At 45.7% G+C, this 16,911-nt stretch overlaps 1 protein-coding gene across 1 annotated transcript; it reads left to right on the top strand.

The window, feature by feature from the left end:
• The first annotated feature begins 2,090 nt into the window (after positions 1-2,090).
• Positions 2,091-16,872, top strand: ccndbp1 (cyclin D-type binding-protein 1). Its single transcript, XM_064304001.1, has 11 exons — positions 2,091-2,298; positions 4,350-4,409; positions 5,266-5,345; positions 6,536-6,617; positions 7,915-8,011; positions 9,163-9,236; positions 10,958-11,034; positions 12,066-12,319; positions 14,355-14,415; positions 14,839-14,885; positions 16,471-16,872. Exons 1-11 carry the CDS (start codon positions 2,211-2,213, stop codon positions 16,577-16,579), a joined length of 1,029 nt encoding a protein of 342 aa, XP_064160071.1. The 5' UTR covers positions 2,091-2,210; the 3' UTR covers positions 16,580-16,872.
• Positions 16,873-16,911: the final 39 nt, after the last annotated feature.

Raw genomic sequence — 16,911 nt, forward strand, 5'->3', positions numbered from 1 at the left:
GTGAACCCCATTTTGACTTCTTGGAATTTCGGTCACATTGAGATCTGGTAGGGTTTTATCCATTTATGATTCTCTATGAATGCCTTTAGGAGGGATTTTATTTTGAGAAATAAATTTGTTTTTATCAGGAAAACACAGCCTTCTGACCTTTAGCAGAATTAAAAAGTTGATCTGTAACATATTCACTTTTTTCAGCTTTAATATGAATGCTCAGAATAAAACTCTAATATCCCAACATACTTAGAATCCTAATATCTCCCATCTTAATTAATATTTTCCACTGTCTATGTTATTGTCGTTCTCTGAAGCCTCCTTGTGCATAATCATTTTGAAACTGGTTGATAAATGTGTCTGACCCAAGAATAATTACAAAGCATTACACAATATCAGATTTTTACATGCAGTTTTCTGCTTAATTCAATATTCAAGGTGAACTTTTCACCGGCTAGTGCTTTCGTAATGTGTGTATTGGTGAAGAAGGCTATACAGAGATCTTTATTTCTGCAGTGTTATTGGCATAGCTATGGACAGGTGAAAACACATATTTAATAAAGTGTAAAGTCTTCATGAATGCATTGCATCATATAAAATTCAAAACTAACCATCCTTTGGAATGATTTTGGTGTTTGTGCACAGTGTTAAATCATTTCTGTTTTGTTGTGGAAATATTTTTACATTTTTACAGTTCAGCTTGAAATATTTTTTGTGCATGTAGAACCCAGGTTGTGTTTGTGCAACCGTGTGTGAGAGTATCCAGCAGAAAAGAAGCAGACAGCAGGGCCCTGAACAAACAGCTTCCTCCTTTGCCTACTCGGGGAAAGTGTTAATGAAAGCAATACCGTCCGACTCAGCAGCACGGCATGCACTTTACCAACAATATCCACAACTGCATGGACAGTTAGACTAGATTAGATTAGATTAGATTAGATTTGACTAGATTAGATTAGATCAGATTAGATTTTGGCCGCCCAGGGTGGACATACATTCAAAACATAAATAACTATTAACGCAATGAGATGCTGCCCGATGCTGTCCAGTACTGTCCAACTTTAGTGCTGTGTTTGTTCTGTACTGACGATATCTTAATGATGGTATGGACAATGCTGTCCAGCAATGCTTTTCAGCATGCCATCCCAGACATTTATCTACATTTTATTCTAGTATTACTTATTTTTTTTTATATGTCTCAGTGAGGCAAAGTACTGTGCACATCATAAAAAAGTATATTAATTTTGTTTGTAATACTACTGGAATTATATTTTTATGATTGCATTTATTTCAGTTGCTATTTATTTAAATCAGAGAATTTTGATAATAAACCAGCAGATTTAAGAACACAAAGATGCTGCCACTTAATAATGTGTGATGATAAATATTTTGTATGGCAGACAGGATTCCAATTCCAAGACTGTTGTGTATTCTCTGTGACATCATATCACATGGTAGCTTGCATAAAAGACCTGTGGTTATAAATGGATAATTGGTGTTAAACAAAGGAGAGTGTAGTGGTAAACTCACTCATTTACCACTATGTATGTACTTAATTATTCAGCTTCTAACACAAATACATTCAGAATAATTATGAAAGTCTCTCTCTCTCTCTCACACACACATACACACACACAGTTAATTGAAAAAAAAATACTATTCATAATGGAATAGAATATATGCTTAAACAGTTCGTAAATATAGTTTAATTACTTTTTCCCACCTCTTCCACCTATTAATTTGTTCCATGCACCTTGGACTCGTGACAATTGCTTTATGGGACTCTATCGCCACCTTGCGAGTTTTCAAGAAACTGACTGATCAGCTGAGTGAGACTATTAGAAAAGACTTTCTTTAACGTTCTTTGCTAATAGCATACAGTTTGCTGGACACTACTGGTGCACACGGTTTCAGAATCTGAGGAACAACCACTGATTCCAATGAGAATGCTAATCCGGTTAGTTACCCATAAAAGTTCTGTATCAAAAGTATCCTGAGGTATCGCGCTTTGACCAGAGACTGTAAAAAATAGGCTTTGACAAGTGCTGAGTGTCACTACAAAAATCCTCCGACGGGACCCAAACAGCATCGCATGGGTGTCACTAAATAAGTTCCGACACGAGTTCTGGTAGCATCTTCTAAACGGGCAGCATGGCAACTGCAGGCGTTCAGCCTCAGATGATGTGATTTGCGTACCGTGCTCGGAGTCCCCAAACGGCGATATGAGCGCCGATAACTCTTGTCCGGACGTATCGATTCCCCTGAGGAATCTCTTAAATTCTGTACAGTGTATTCGGGACCGTGTTAAAGGTAAATGAGATGTCTTCATTGATGCATAGTCCAGCCTTGTTTTTAGCTAACGTTAGCTAGCCTAGCGACGTTGGCTCACGCTAGACAGCTATAGGTAGCTAGTGAAGTCCAGTGTTGCCAGATAATGTGAATCCTAACTATCTGCATTATATGTCAGATAGATTAGCTGTGTTTAAAACTTGTATTTTACGTTGTGTTTGCCATAGGTTATAACCCTCTGTATCACTGCTGTTAGAGCTGGTGTAGCTAGCAAAAGTTAGCTTGCGCACACTTTCTTTCATGACATGAACACATCAGTCATTACTTTTACCCTTTGACAGGTACCAGACAATTGAGTCCAACTGGCCCTACGGTCTAGCTAAAGCTGTATTTAATATTAACGACTGTCCTACGTTACCTCGCTAATTTTGTTTTTATTAGATTGCTAGCATGCTAACAGCTGTACTTTGCTGTGTGTTGATGTATGATACAGCTAGATAGCGAATACTTGGGGTACGGCCCAGCGCACTGTGGCAGCTGATATTAGCTGTGTAGGCACGCCCGCGAATGTTGCAAGTAATACATGTAGTGCAGTCCGTAAGTATTTGGGCAGTGGTACGATTTTTTGTTTTGGCTCTGTACTCCAGCACACTGCATTTAAATGAAACAATGCCTATGAAGTTAAAGTGCTTATTGTCAGCTTTAATTTGCGGTTATTTGACGCTACATCCGAATCGGGTGAACCATGGTGTAATTGCAGTCCTTTATATACATACCCCCCCCCCCCCCATTTTGGCGGACCAAAGGTAACTGGACAATTGGGTGCTCTGTTATTTCTTGGTCAGCTGTTTTCTTGTGTTCTTGCGTCATTAGTTCACGCATAAGAAAGCCAATAAAAATAGTGGAAATCGGAATAAATCAATCAGAGACATAGCCGAAACATTAGGTTCAACTGTTGGATACATTGAGAAGTAAGAACGCACTGGTGAGCTCAGCAATAGCTAACAACCCGGTAGACCACAGATGACCTGTAGTGGATGATCGTTTTTCTTCAGCTGTGAAGAAAAACTACTTTTCAACCATCGAACAGATCGAAAACACTCTTATAGGCATAGATGTGTCAAAGACTAAAATAGAGAGGGGACTACACCAGCATAACGTCAGAAGGTTTACTGCAAGCTGCAGACCACTTGTCAGCCTCTAAAACAGAATGGCCAGGTTACAGCTAAAAAGTAAAAATAAAATTTAAAAAAAAAAAACTGTACAGTTCTGGAGTGAACTTTTGGTCAGACGAGATGAATATTAACCTGTACCAAAGTGATGAGAAAAGAAGAGTGGAGAAATACGGGAACTGTTCATGATCCAAAGCACCTCCCCCTTATCATTGAAGCATGGAGATATTGCTGTTGATGTGGCATGTCTGGCTGCCCCTGGAACTGGCTCACTTGTCTTCATTGATGATATAGCTAGCTGCTGACGGCAGTAGCAGGATGAATTCTGAAGTGTACAGCTCAGATCCAATCAAATGCCTCAAAACCTACTTAATGGCTCTTTACCTTGCAGCAGGACAGTTCTCCCAAACACACTGCTAAAGCAACTGAGGAGTTTTTCAGTGCCAAAAAGTGGAATGTCCTTGACTGGCCAAGTCAGTCACCCGACCTGAATCCAATTGAACATGCATTTCAGCCCCCGAAGAAAAGACAGAAGGCAAAAATTTCTCAAAATGAACAGGGACTGAAGATGGCCGCAGTACAGCCCTGACAGGGCATACCCAGTCTGTGGGTTGGAGAATTCAGGCCTCTCATCACATGCAAAGCTTTTGCGACCAAGCACAAAATATGACAACGTTATTGAAGATTATGTTAATTTGTCCAATTACTTTTGGTCCCCGAATTGGGGAGGGGGGGAATATAAAGAGGGCTTTGATTCCTAAATGGATCACTGGATATGGATGTGAATATGTGCTGGAGTACGGAGCCAAAACAACAAAAATTGTGTCGGTGTCCAAATACTTACAGACCGCACTGTATTTGCGCTCGCTTTTAATAATGCGTGTATTTCCCTGTTTTCAGATGGAGAGTCGAATGAATCGAGTGGCGGCTTTAACCTGCAGAATTTCTGGGATACGCTGAGTTGAGTACCGTTAGCAAGCAACTGAGGAAAATTAAAACTCGTGGGAAATGGCAATAATGACACACTGAAAAACTAAAACGAAATATTTTCAACATTTTTAATGTGGGTTTGTGTCTCCGTAAATCTTCCTATTGGTTTTCACTCTAATACCAGACATATATGATCACGTCTCTTTGACAACAAACATGAAGTATATATGAATTATTATATGAGTTTTCTCTTCAAACCTATCACAGAAAGCATATTATATATTAATATTATGCATTTACATTTGGAATTTGTGGTTTTAAGTATTTGTCAATAAGTTGGCATGAATGTGTTTTTTTTTAATGCATTGTTCACCGAGTGAATAACCTTCTAGTAACTTCAAAACAGCCTGTACAGCAATAACCAGAGGCCATACGTATGAGCATATTATTTTCATAGCTGTTCAGTTTTGCCTTCAGAGGTTGAACCCGTTTTTATTACCTGATAATTCTTCAAGAAATCATGTTTTATCTTGTTTCCAGTTGGAACAGTTTCTTGTGGCACATGCAACTTGAGACCACTGCGCTAAAGAAATGAAGTATCAATACAGTACAAAAACTGGTATTTATGTTTGTGGATAAATGCTGTGAAATTCATCTGTTCATATGTACTGCCTCTGGAAATGCAGCTTTTTTTAGAGTTACTTGGAGTGGATTTTCAGAATCCAGACCACAAAGCCCAGAATGCCCTTATAACAGCCATTGCAAAACCAGCATGTCGTCAGAAACTTATGTACGCATCCTTCATTATAGCCAGATTTGGGCCTACTGCATATGGTCACAGTAGCATAGCTAGTTGTGTTAACTGCCATCCCTTTATTCGTTTCAGGCCAAGCAGTCAAAGCAGCTTCGCAGGAAGCCACGAAACTGAGCCTTTCCTTCTCCAAACCTCCTCTGCCTTCTCCACAGGTACGGCCCTGTGTCCATGTTGAGCAGGGTCGACAGGTGTGCTGTATGTGAATGAGTCTGTGCTATCGGGCTTATTCAGGTGTGCTGTATGTAAACGAGTCTGTGCTATCGGGCTCATTCAGGTGTGCTGTATGTGAATGAGTCTGTGCTATCGGGCTCATTCAGTGTGCTGTATGTGAATAAGTCTGTTATCGGGCTTATTCAGGTGTGCTGTATATAAACGAGTCTGTGCTATCGGGTTCATTCAGGTGTGCTGTATGTGAATGAGTCTGTGCTATCGGGCTTATTCAGGTGTGCTGTATGTAAACGAGTCTGTGCTATCGGGCTCATTCAGGTGTGCTGTATGTGAATGAGTCTGTGCTATCGGGCTCATTCAGTGTGCTGTATGTGAATAAGTCTGTTATCGGGCTTATTCAGGTGTGCTGTATATAAACGAGTCTGTGCTATCGGGTTCATTCAGGTGTGCTGTATGTGAATGAGTCTGTGCTATCGGGCTTATTCAATTGTGTTGTATATAAATGAGTCTATGCTATTGGGCTCATTCAGTTGTGTTGTATATAAATGAGTCTGTGCTATCGGGCTCATTCAGGTGTGTTGTATATAAATGAGTCTGTGCTATCGGGCTCATTCAGGTGTGCTGTATGTAAATGAGAGTTGGGCTCATTCCTCTGCATTTGCCTGTATTTTGCATGTAAGCTAGCTGACAGTTAGCAGAGAAGCTCACAGACATAAGCAGATTTCAAATAATCCTGCTAGGGCTGATTTTTAATTACATTCAGTTGCATTACTTTCACTTTGCAGATGCTTCCAAGACAACTTCAGTAAAGTACTAGTGCTAAGTATCTTCATATGGGGGTTCCAAAGTAATGATTTCAGAAGTGTGTTCTACTGCCTGCGTGAAAATGTGGATGTAGAGAGTGAAGACACATAGACGGCAGGTTTGGGAGCTCTGCTTTAACGTATGAAGTCCGGATAATGAACCCAAACAGACAGGATGCACTTTGAGTGTGTGGGAATGCTGATACTCAGACTGAAGCTGCGTGTGTGTGTGTGTGTGTGCGCGTGCGCGCGCGTGTGTGTGTATGTGTGTGCGCGTGCGTGCGTGCATGCATGCATGTGTATATGTAGATATATGTGTGTGTGTGTGTTTGTGTGTGAATCTGTGTTTCTCACTGACCTTGTTTCTCCAGGACTGTGAGAGATTGGCCGAGTCCATTCAGAAAAGCGTTCTGGCTCTGTCCACAGTGTATTACTGGCTGCCTAAGAGCCAAGGTAAGCACACACACCGCTGCGAAAGTTTAACCAGTCAGTGCGTGTGTGTATGCGTGCGCGTGCGTGTGTGTGTGTGTGTATGCGAGTGTGTCCTTGTATGTGTGTTTTATGACTGTACGTGCGTGTGTATGTGTGTGTATGCTGTAACGCTGTGTGTGTGTCTGTCTGTCTGTGTGTGCGTGTGTGTGTGTGTGCGTGTGTGTGTGCATGCTGTAACACTGTGTGTGTGTCTGTGTGTGAGTATGTGACTGCGTTTGTGTATGCTGTAATGCTGTGTGTGTGTGTGTCTGTGCATGTGTGGGTGTGTGTGTGTGTATGCTGTAACTCTGTCTGTGTGTGTGTCTGTGTGTGTGACTGCGTGTGTGTGCATGTGTATGATGTAACGCTGTGTGTGTGTGTGTGTGCGACCGTGCGTGCGTGTATGCTGTAACATTTTGTGTGTGGGTGTGTGTGTATGCTGTAACGCTGTGTGTGTGTGTCTGTGTGTGTGTGCGACCGTGTGTGCGTGTGTGTATGCTGTAACACTGTATGTCTGTGTGTGTGTTGCTATAACGCTGTGTGTGTCTGTGTGTGTGTGTGTGTGTTGTAACGCTATGTGTGTCTGTGTGTGTGTGTGTGTGTGCTGTAACACTGTGTGTCTGTGTGTGTGTTGCTGTAACGCTGTGTGTGTCTGTGTGTGTTTGTTGCTGTAACGCTGTGTGTGTCTGTGTGTGTGTGTGCTGTAACGCTGTGTGTGTCTGTGTCTGTGTGTGTGTGTGTGTGCTGTAACGCTGTGTGTGTCTGTGTGTGTGTGTTGCTGTAACGCTGTGTGTGTCTGTGTGTGTGTGTGCTGTAACGCTGTGTGTATCTGTGTGTGTGTGTGTGTGCTGTAACGCTGTGTGTGTCTGTGTGTGTGTGTGTGCTGTAACGCTCTGTGTGTCTGTGTCTGTGTGTGTGTGTGTGTGCTGTAACGCTGTGTGTGTCTGTGTGTGTGTGTGTGTGTGCTGTAACGCTGTGTGTGTCTGTGTGTGTGTGTGTGCTGTAACGCTCTGTGTGTCTGTGTGTGTGTGCTGTAACACTGTGTGTGTCTGTGTGTGTGTGTGTGCTGTAACGCTGTGTGTGTCTGTGTGTGTGTGTATGCTGTAACGCTGTCTGTGTGTGTGTGTGCTGTAACGCTGTGTGTGTCTGTGTGTGTGTGTATGCTGTAACGCTGTGTGTGTCTGTCTGTGTGTGTGTGTGTGTGTGTGTGTGCGCTGTAACGCTGTGTGTGTCTGTGTGTGTGTGTATGCTGTAACGCTGTGTGCCCGTGTCCCTGCAGGCATGACGCTGCGCAGAGTGGTCAGAGATGCGACGGCTGCGGTGTTAGACGGCCTGGTGCAGCTTATAGACGTCATCCTCAGCTCTCCCCTACAGAGGTACCACAGTGCAGTCTGTACCACAGCGCAGTCTGTACCACAGCACAGCCTGTACTACAGCACAGCCTGTACCACAGCACAGCCTGTACTACAGCACAGCCTGTATTACAGCGCAGCCTGTACTACACCGCAGCCTGTACTACAGCACAGCCTGTACCACAGCGCAGTCTGTACCACAGCGCAGCCTGTACCACAGCACAGCCTGTACCACAGTGCAGCCTGTACTACAGCGCAGCCTGTATTACAGCGCAGCCTGTACCACAGCGCAGCCTGTATTACAGCACAGCCTGTATTACAGCACAGCCTGTACCACAGCGCAGCCTGTACCACAGCGCAGCCTATACTACACCGCAGCCTGTATTACAGCGCAGCCTGTACCACAGCGCAGCCTGTATTACAGCACAGCCTGTATTACAGCACAGCCTGTACCACAGCGCAGTCTGTACTACACCGCAGCCTGTACTACAGCGCAGCCTGTACCACAGCGCAGCCTGTACCACAGCGCAGCCTGTATTACAGCACAGCCTGTATTACAGCACAGCCTGTACCACAGCGCAGCCTGTATTACAGCACAGCCTGTATTACAGCACAGCCTGTACCACAGCGCAGCCTGTACCACAGCGCAGTCTGTACTACACCGCAGCCTGTACTACAGTGCAGCCTGTACCACAGCGCAGCCTGTACCACAGCGCAGCCTGTACCACAGCGCAGTCTGTACCACAGCGCAGCCTGTACCACAGTGCAGCCTGTACCACAGCGCAGCCTTTACCACAGTGCGGTCTGTACCTCAGCGCAGTCTGAAACACACTGCTGTCCTGCAATTACTTTTTCACATGGGTAATATGAGTGTGTGATTATTTAATTAAATAAATGTGTTTACTCATTTCCTCTTTATAGAATATTACATTTTGTCTAAAGATCTGAGACCATTCAGTGTGACAAATATGCAATAATAGAGGAAATCCGGAAGGGGGCAAATACTTTTCCACAGAACTGTATTATTACTGTAATAAACAGGAGTGCTAGAACCCATATTTTTATGATACGTAGCATCTCCCCGAATAGTTACTGTTCCCAATGAACTCCTGGTGCAAACATTTCCTGCTGTGTCACGCATGATTGAGTTATGCGCCTGTTTTTTTTAACTGTAGTTTATCGCAGGAACAGCTGACTTCTACAGGAGGGGTGTGGCTATCCTGCGACCGTTTTCCTCACCTGCCTCGGGGTGAGTGTGTGGGACGATCTGCATGCCGTACACATCGCATTTCACACATATTTAAAATGATCTGCGGTGAGATTTTGAAAGCATTAGCACTGGCATTTATGTAAGGGATTTTAAGTACGTTAAAGAGGCTTCTGATGTCATGGAAAGGATGTTGAATGCGTTAAAATTTTACTATGCAGCCACTAGGGGACACTGTGTGACCATGTATTCATGTCAAAGGACGTTTGAGCTGTGAAAACTGGAAGCTGCTTTAAAACTGTATCGTGAGTTTCACTGTTTATTATATGAAGGTATACATATAAAAAATATGAGTCTGGACAAGAAATGTCCCCTGTGTCATTGATTTCATGTGGAACACCATGAGTGTGTGTTGTAGTGGGGGGTTCAGTAGTGTGTTGGGTAGTGGGGGGATTCAGTTTGAGAGTGTGTGTGGTAATGGGGCGGTTCAGTATAGGAGAGTGTGGTTGGTAGTGAGTGGTTAAGTATTGGAGTGTGTGTTGTAGTGGGGAGTTCAGTATTGGAGTGTGTGTGGTAGTGGGGGGTTCAGTATGGGAGTGTGTGTGGTAGTGGGGGGTTCAGTATGGGAGTGTGTGGTAGTGGGGGGTTCAGTAGTGTGTTTGGTAGTGGGGGGATTCAGTTTGGGAGTGTGTGTGGTAATGGGGCAGTTCAGTATAGGAGAGTGTGTTTGGTAGTGAGGGGTTAAGTATGGGTGTGTGTGTGGTAGTGGGGAGTTCAGTAAGGGAGTGTGTGGTAGTCAGGAGTTCAGTATGGGAGTGTTTGGTAGTGGGGGGGTTCAGTATGGGAGTGTGTGGTAGGGGGTTCAGTATGGGAGTGTGTGGTATCAGGAGGTCAGTATGGAGTGTGTGGTAGTGGGAGGTTCAGTACGGGAGTGTGTGGTAGTGGGGTTCAGTATGGGAGTGTGTGGTAGTGGGAGGGTTCAGTATGGGAGTGTGTGGTAGTGGGAGGGTTCAGTATGGGAGTGTGTGGTGGGAGGGTTCAGTATGGGAGTGTGTGGTAGTGGGGGTTCAGTATGGGAGTGTGTGGTAGTGGGGGGGTTCAGTATGGGAGTGTGTGGTAGTGGGAGGGTTCAGTATGGGAGTGTGAGGTAGTGGGGGTTCTCAGAGTCGACCCTGGGAACCCACATTTTTTCTCCCAGTCACGGACGCCTCTGAGCTTCACACAGCTTTGAGTTTCACCATCACGCTCTTCACCATCATCTTTCTATTTATGGAAACACGCCATTCGGCTGAATCACCGTCCTAAATCTCCATCACCTGTCACCAGCTTTTAGGTGTCATGGGTTGATTCTGGCTCTGGATTAAGAATGTTTTTCTTGTTTATCACGTTATTGTCACAGTTCAGTAAAGTGTTTTGTCATTTCAGGGCAGGCTAGTTCTGGTCTTTGGTGAAATCAGATTTGGTTACCGCCGTTAAAAAGGTGGAGCACCGAGAACAAAAATAAATAGGGAAGATATTTTTGAAGGCCAGAATGTTGTAGCGCAAGGCTTTAAACGGCTAACGTTACGACTGCTTTAATCTGTAGATATTGTCTGAGTGACTCCTGATTATCCATGATCTTTGCCGAACCTACAAGTGTACTTATTCATTTTGAAATATAATGAATAACTGTTTGTGTGTGTAAGCCTGAAACTCAATATTCCCTGATTATGAATTCCCGCAGACACATGCTCCGTTGTGATTGGCTTTTGTGTTTTGTGCAGATAACCAGGCTGCTGTGTTGGACATCCTGGTCTCATGTACCGCCGTGGTGAAGGATGCCATAGAGGAGATGGAGCAGGTGCTTTTACCCACACACACCAGTCCACACACACACACCTCTGCACCACACACACACCGCTGCACCACACACAGCTCTCCACACACACACACCTCTGCACCACACACACCTGTGCACCACACACACCGCTGCACCGCACACAGCTCTCCACTCACACACCTCTGCACCACACACACACACACACACACACACACTGCACTACACATGACGAATGAGGACTTTGTAGTAAAGAGTATAGAGGACACAGGCCAGAGCCGAAGCCGCAGCTAAAATAATTAGCTCGTGGAAGATTTTCTTGCAGTGCTACTGGGTGGGAAACGAGTGGAAGCTAGAATGTTACATTTCTCAGTAGCACCTGATGTTGGCAGCCTTGGAAACCACAATGGTCGTCTGACAGACTAAACGCAGCTGTTTGGGATTAGCATGAGATGGCGAAACAAAAGTCATCTGTCCGTTTGAGGTTGAACTGTTTTCACAGTCAAGCTTCTGACTTTTGTTATCATTCTTCTTGGCATGTCTGGGACATTGTGATCTGACAACATGTACACATATACCTTGAGGCGTTGCCAGGTCAGAATATTTCAGCTTAAGAGCCTCCGAATATCCTCCAAATAACAGGAAAATCTCCCTGAAAAGAAGGTTTTCATTCATTAATTGATTCGTTTTATAAATTAGCGGTACTTTCATAGTACTGTTTTTGTGTTTTGAATCCCTTTTGGGGGGACCAGGAAGATGTGGCTACGTGCCAGAGTTTGAGAATCATGGTCCTACTGTGTAGTGTCTGTAGTGCCTGTACTGTCGATATCACCTGTAGTGTCCACAGTGCCTATATTGTCCATTGCCCCAATAGTATCCATAGCATCTTTTGTGTCCATAGTGCTTATATAGTGCCCATAGCACCTATGGTGCCCGTGGTGCCTATAGTGTCCATAGTGACTATATAGTCTTCCTGGCCAATAGCTGTGCGTGTTACGGTGTGATTGTTTCTGTGCTAGGCTGCTAGCTGTTTCTTACACGTTTGCTCATTCCAGGCCCAGGCAGAAAGCCAGGATCCCTTCAGCGATGTATTGGAGGAAGAGGACCTGGTTTCCCGGGGCAACCAGGACACATATTGGTCCGAGTCGGACCGGCAGCTCATGAGTCCGTGCCGGGGCTTAATGAAGGCGTCCGCGGCGTGCCTGAAGAAGCTGTCCGCCGCCGTCAGAGCCAACGGGAGCGTGGACACCGCCGAGAGCATCGCGCAGTTGGACGACCTCGCCGACATCGCCAAGGAAGTCAGCCCCAGGTTAGCAGCCGACCTCGCCGCGCTTCGGTCAGTAGACTGCGTGCGAAGCGGGCTAAGGCTAGCAGCGCCTTCCTCGATTACCTGTGCTCTGCTCCAGTCAAATCCCACTCAAAATGTCCGTCAATGGGCTGCTTTTTATTAACCTAGGGCTGCTTGTGTCGGTCTGTGAGACTAGTATCCAGCTAAAGAGAACTAATCTCTTAAAACAATGAAAGTGTGATTATGGACTGTGTGTGTGTGTTTTTTTTTTTTTTAAATTAAGCTTCAGACTCAATTACAGCATTACTGGAATGTGTTGGCAGATTGTCAAGTCAGCTCAAACACTTTGTTTGTTTGTTTGTTTGTTTTGTTTTTAATAAAGAAATGTCACTCACAGCAGTGAGAAGGAAGTTCCAGCTCAGACTTCTCGCACACCCACTTTTTTTGGCAAGGGCTCTTTGGGAGCACTGGAATGCAAACTGTAATGCAGTGATGATCATCTCGTCTGTTAACGAGATGATCAGATGGCATCGAAAATAATAATTATGAAATGATTATCTTTCTCCTGCTCTGATTGGCTGCCTGCTTTTACTTGCATTGACAAGTTGATTTTATACACCGATCGTTATCCCCTCAATAGGGATGCATTTCTTTATTATTCCGATCAAACTCAAGTGGGATTTTACGGTTTATGTTTTGGTGAGCATGCACGCTGGTAATTCATAGGAATAGGCTGTTCAAATCGTCGCATGTATCCTGTCTTCTGTCACCTTGTGTCCATCTGTCTCACACCCACACGTCCACATCCTCTCTGTCTTCCATACTGTCTCACACCTCACATCCCGTCTCATTGTCTCCATACTGTCTCACACCCACACTCACATCTGTCTGTCTCCATACTGTCTCACACCCACACTCACATCCGTCTGTCTCCATACTGTCTCACACCCACACACATCTTCGTCTACTGCTCACATCTGTCTGTCTCCATACTGTCTCACACGCACACTCACATCTGTCTGTCTCCATACTGTCTCACACGCACACTCACATCCGTCTGTCTCCATACTGTCTCTCACCCACACTCACATCAGTCTGTCCCCGCACTGTCTCTCACCCCCACTCACAGTTTTGTGATGCAGCTGGTTCATTTAGCATGCCTTGGCATGTTAACGGTGGATCTGACCTGCGCACACCTCAGCTGTCAGAGTGCGGTGCCTTCCTGATGTACGGTGACTGGCAGTCTCGATAAAGCCTTTTGTTTCGCATCAGTCTGGAACGCCAGATGAAACCCCGGTTTCTTGCTTGGGTAGTTAAACAGGAATTGAGCACGCCCGTTCTCAGGTTGCACTTCACGTTTTTCTTCAGAAAACATCAGCGGTAATGTCGCCAGCGTCAGGAGGAAGATGGTTGCTGAGCACATTGCTACTGTGGGATAGTGGCTTTATTGAATACATTACTGAAGACACCACAACCAAGATCTCATTCTGCAAACTTATTTTCTGTGTTCGTACGTTTAAAACATGTTGTATCCTTTACCCCCCCTGCAGCACTCACATAGAACAGAATCAGCTGCTTTTTAAAATCAGTGACATTTGAAATTTGTGTGGCTGCCGGTCAGCAGCCATACCCCCTTTTGCCCTGCTCCTGCTGAGTGGCTGAAGCTAAGCAGGTGTGCGATTGGTTTGTACTTGAGTGGGAGACCGCCTGGGAAAGCTAACTTTCTGCTGGAAGTGGTAATGGTGGGCCTGTAGGAGGGGATCTTCCCCCTTGGCAAATAAGGCCCAGTGCCATGATGGGGACACTGTGCTGTAGGAGACGCCAACAAACTGAGGTCCTGAGGTTTCCCCGTCATCACTGTAAAGCACTTTGAACGTGTTCCCCACAGTGTGGACAGGAAGTCAGTCTGACTCTCTATTCCTCACAGTGTGGACAGGAAGTCATGCTGACTCTCCCTCTGTTCCCCACAGTGTGGCCAGGAAGTCATTCTGACTCTCCCTCTATTCCCCACAGTGTGGACAGGAATTAAGTTTGACTCTCTCTGTGTTCCCCACAGTGTGGATGACCTGGCCCTCAGCCTCTACCCACCTATGGATCATGCTGCAGTGGAACTGAACGTAGGTCTGCCCTTGCACTGTCATCCTGTAATATGCATAGGTTTTGGGGGGGAGACGGGGAGACCTGTCACCCAGAGTATGTTCGTTTTCAATTCATTGCTAGACTAGCTAGTATACTTGTGGGAGTGAGACTTTGTGAGTGTTCAGATTGACTATGTGAGACTCGGTGGTCCCGGAGGTTGAAATGAAACCTATACCCGTGCATCCGTTTGCTAGCATGCATTCAGAAATGCGCCTTTCACGTGGAACTACTGCAGTGCGTAAGAGCTGAAGGCTGTGTTCAGAAATGAAAAGCCAGAGGAGAGGTGCTCCTGATGCACTGCGCTGTGGACACGCGTGGGAGTTAAACAGACGGGCGTGTTCAGTGTGCACGCGGTAGCACAGTGCTGTGTGTAATCCGCACTGGCCCTGTCGTTGTTCCAGGCTTGCAGGCTGGCGTCGGTGGTGAAGAAGGTTCTGGAGATCGCCAGGTGAGTGTTTCATCCTGTTCTCATTCTTTCCCTCCCTCCCTCCCTCTCTCTCTCCCTCCTTCCTCCCCTCCCTCCCTCGGACAGCAGTAGAGTTCTATGCTCCATTGCACCTTGTGTCATCGCCTTTGTTGCCGATCTGATCTACGGTCAAGTGACGGAGAGAAAACCGGCTCAGTTCTGTCCCGGCCTGTTGTTCCGGTTTTGGCAGCGGTGCGTGTGGTGCATGTGGTGCGTGTGGTGTGTGCGGTGCGTGTGGTGCGTGCGGTGTGTGCGGTGCATGCGGTGTGTGTGGGGGTGTGCGGTGCGTGTGGTGTGTGGTGCGTGTGGTGTGTGTGGTGCGTGTGCGGTGTGTGCAGCGTGTGCGGTGCGTGCGTTGTGTGCAGTGTGTGCGGTGCGTGTGGTGCGTGCGGTGTGTGTGGTGCGTGTGCCCCGTTCCGCAGTCCGCACACGACTTATCTTTTATCGCCGCGCATTTTCACACCTCTGACCTGCTTCTCTGGGGGCACTCGCTGGGTAACTCCAGTCCAGCTTCGTCGTCAAACAGTCCGCACGCTGAGGCGCGCAGACCTGACTCGCAATGAAAACATCTCAGTCACACCGACAGCGTACGGGTCTGCGTGGAAAGAGAAATGACTCTTCCTGCTGAAAGGAGGCTGTCTTTGGCTGGAAGAAGAATGCATTCAGCCACTGTTTGCCCTTAAGTTTGAGTGAAGTTCCTTCTCTCAACAAAAACTCAGGAATTTAAGGACGGAATTTGGATCGAATCGGGACAGATGTCCTGAGATCGCCCTTTGAATTGGGACTTCGTCCTGAGGGCAGAACCAAGCGATGAGCAATCGCTTTGTGTATTTATTGTATGTGGGAGTGTGTGATTTTGTGTGGGAGGCTGAGAGCGTGTGGATTTGTGGGATGCCGTGCAAGAACGTGGGTTTGAGTGATTTTCTTCAGGGCTGTGTGGTGGTTTTGTGTGAGAGTGTTTGGGTGTTTGTGATTTTGTGTGAGAGTGTTTGAGTGTGTGTGATTTTGTGTAAGAGGCTAAGAGTGTTTGGGTGTGTGTGATTTTGTTTAAGTGTGTTTGTGATTTTTTTGTGAGAGCGTGTGGTTGCGTGTGATTTTTTGCATGACTGCGTGGGTGTGTGTGATTTTGTTTATGAGGGTGTGGGTGTGTGTGATTTTGATTAAGAGTATGTGGGTGTGTGTGATTTTGTTTGAGTGTGGTGTGTGTGGTTTAGTTTATGAGTGTGTAGGTGTGTGTGATTTTGATTAAGAGTATGTGGGTGTTTGTGATTTTGTTTGAGTGTGTGGTGTGTGTGATTTTGATTATGAGTGTGTGGTGTGTGTGATTTTGTTTATGAGTGTGTGGTGTGTGTGATTTTGTTTATGAGTGTGTAGTGTGTGAGATTTTGATTATGAGTGTGTGTGATTTTGATTATGAGTGTGTGTGGTTTAGTTTATGAGGGTGTGGGTATGAGTGACTTTCTGTGATTTTGATTAAGAGTATGTGGGTGTTTGTGATTTTCTGTAAGAATAACGACTTCCAAAATTGGTTCTCTCATTTCCCTTTGGTTTGTTCCCCTCCAATCAGGGCGAGCCACGTGTGTATGGAGGCGGAGCAGGGCTGGGTGCAGTTCCTGAACGGGGCGGTGGATCACAACCTGCAGAAAGCCAAAACCCTGGCGCAGGCCTGCCACTGAGGCCCGGGTTCGAGGGGAGCGTGTGGGCGCATGCGCGTGTGTTCAGGCACGAGTGTTCAGGCCTGCGCTCCCAACGCGTACGCCTGCGACTCCTTTCTGAAAGCATGAAGCTTCCTCTGGTAAAAACGCAGGCTCCTGAGGTACACAGTGTACCCCTTTATTTTCATTACTGAATAAAAGCAAGTATTTATATAAGCTCTGCTCTGCTGTGTTTACATTTCATTGCAGCGTGAAATGATTATGGGCAGACCATTAAGAGCTGTGTGAAGAAATAAAAAAAGCTTTTCTCTTCCGCTAATGTGGGCGTCGTAGTGCTTCTACCTTTTTACTCT

The sequence above is a fragment of the Anguilla rostrata genome, chromosome 13 (assembly GCF_018555375.3).
Source record: "Anguilla rostrata isolate EN2019 chromosome 13, ASM1855537v3, whole genome shotgun sequence".
NCBI lineage: Eukaryota > Metazoa > Chordata > Actinopteri > Anguilliformes > Anguillidae > Anguilla > Anguilla rostrata.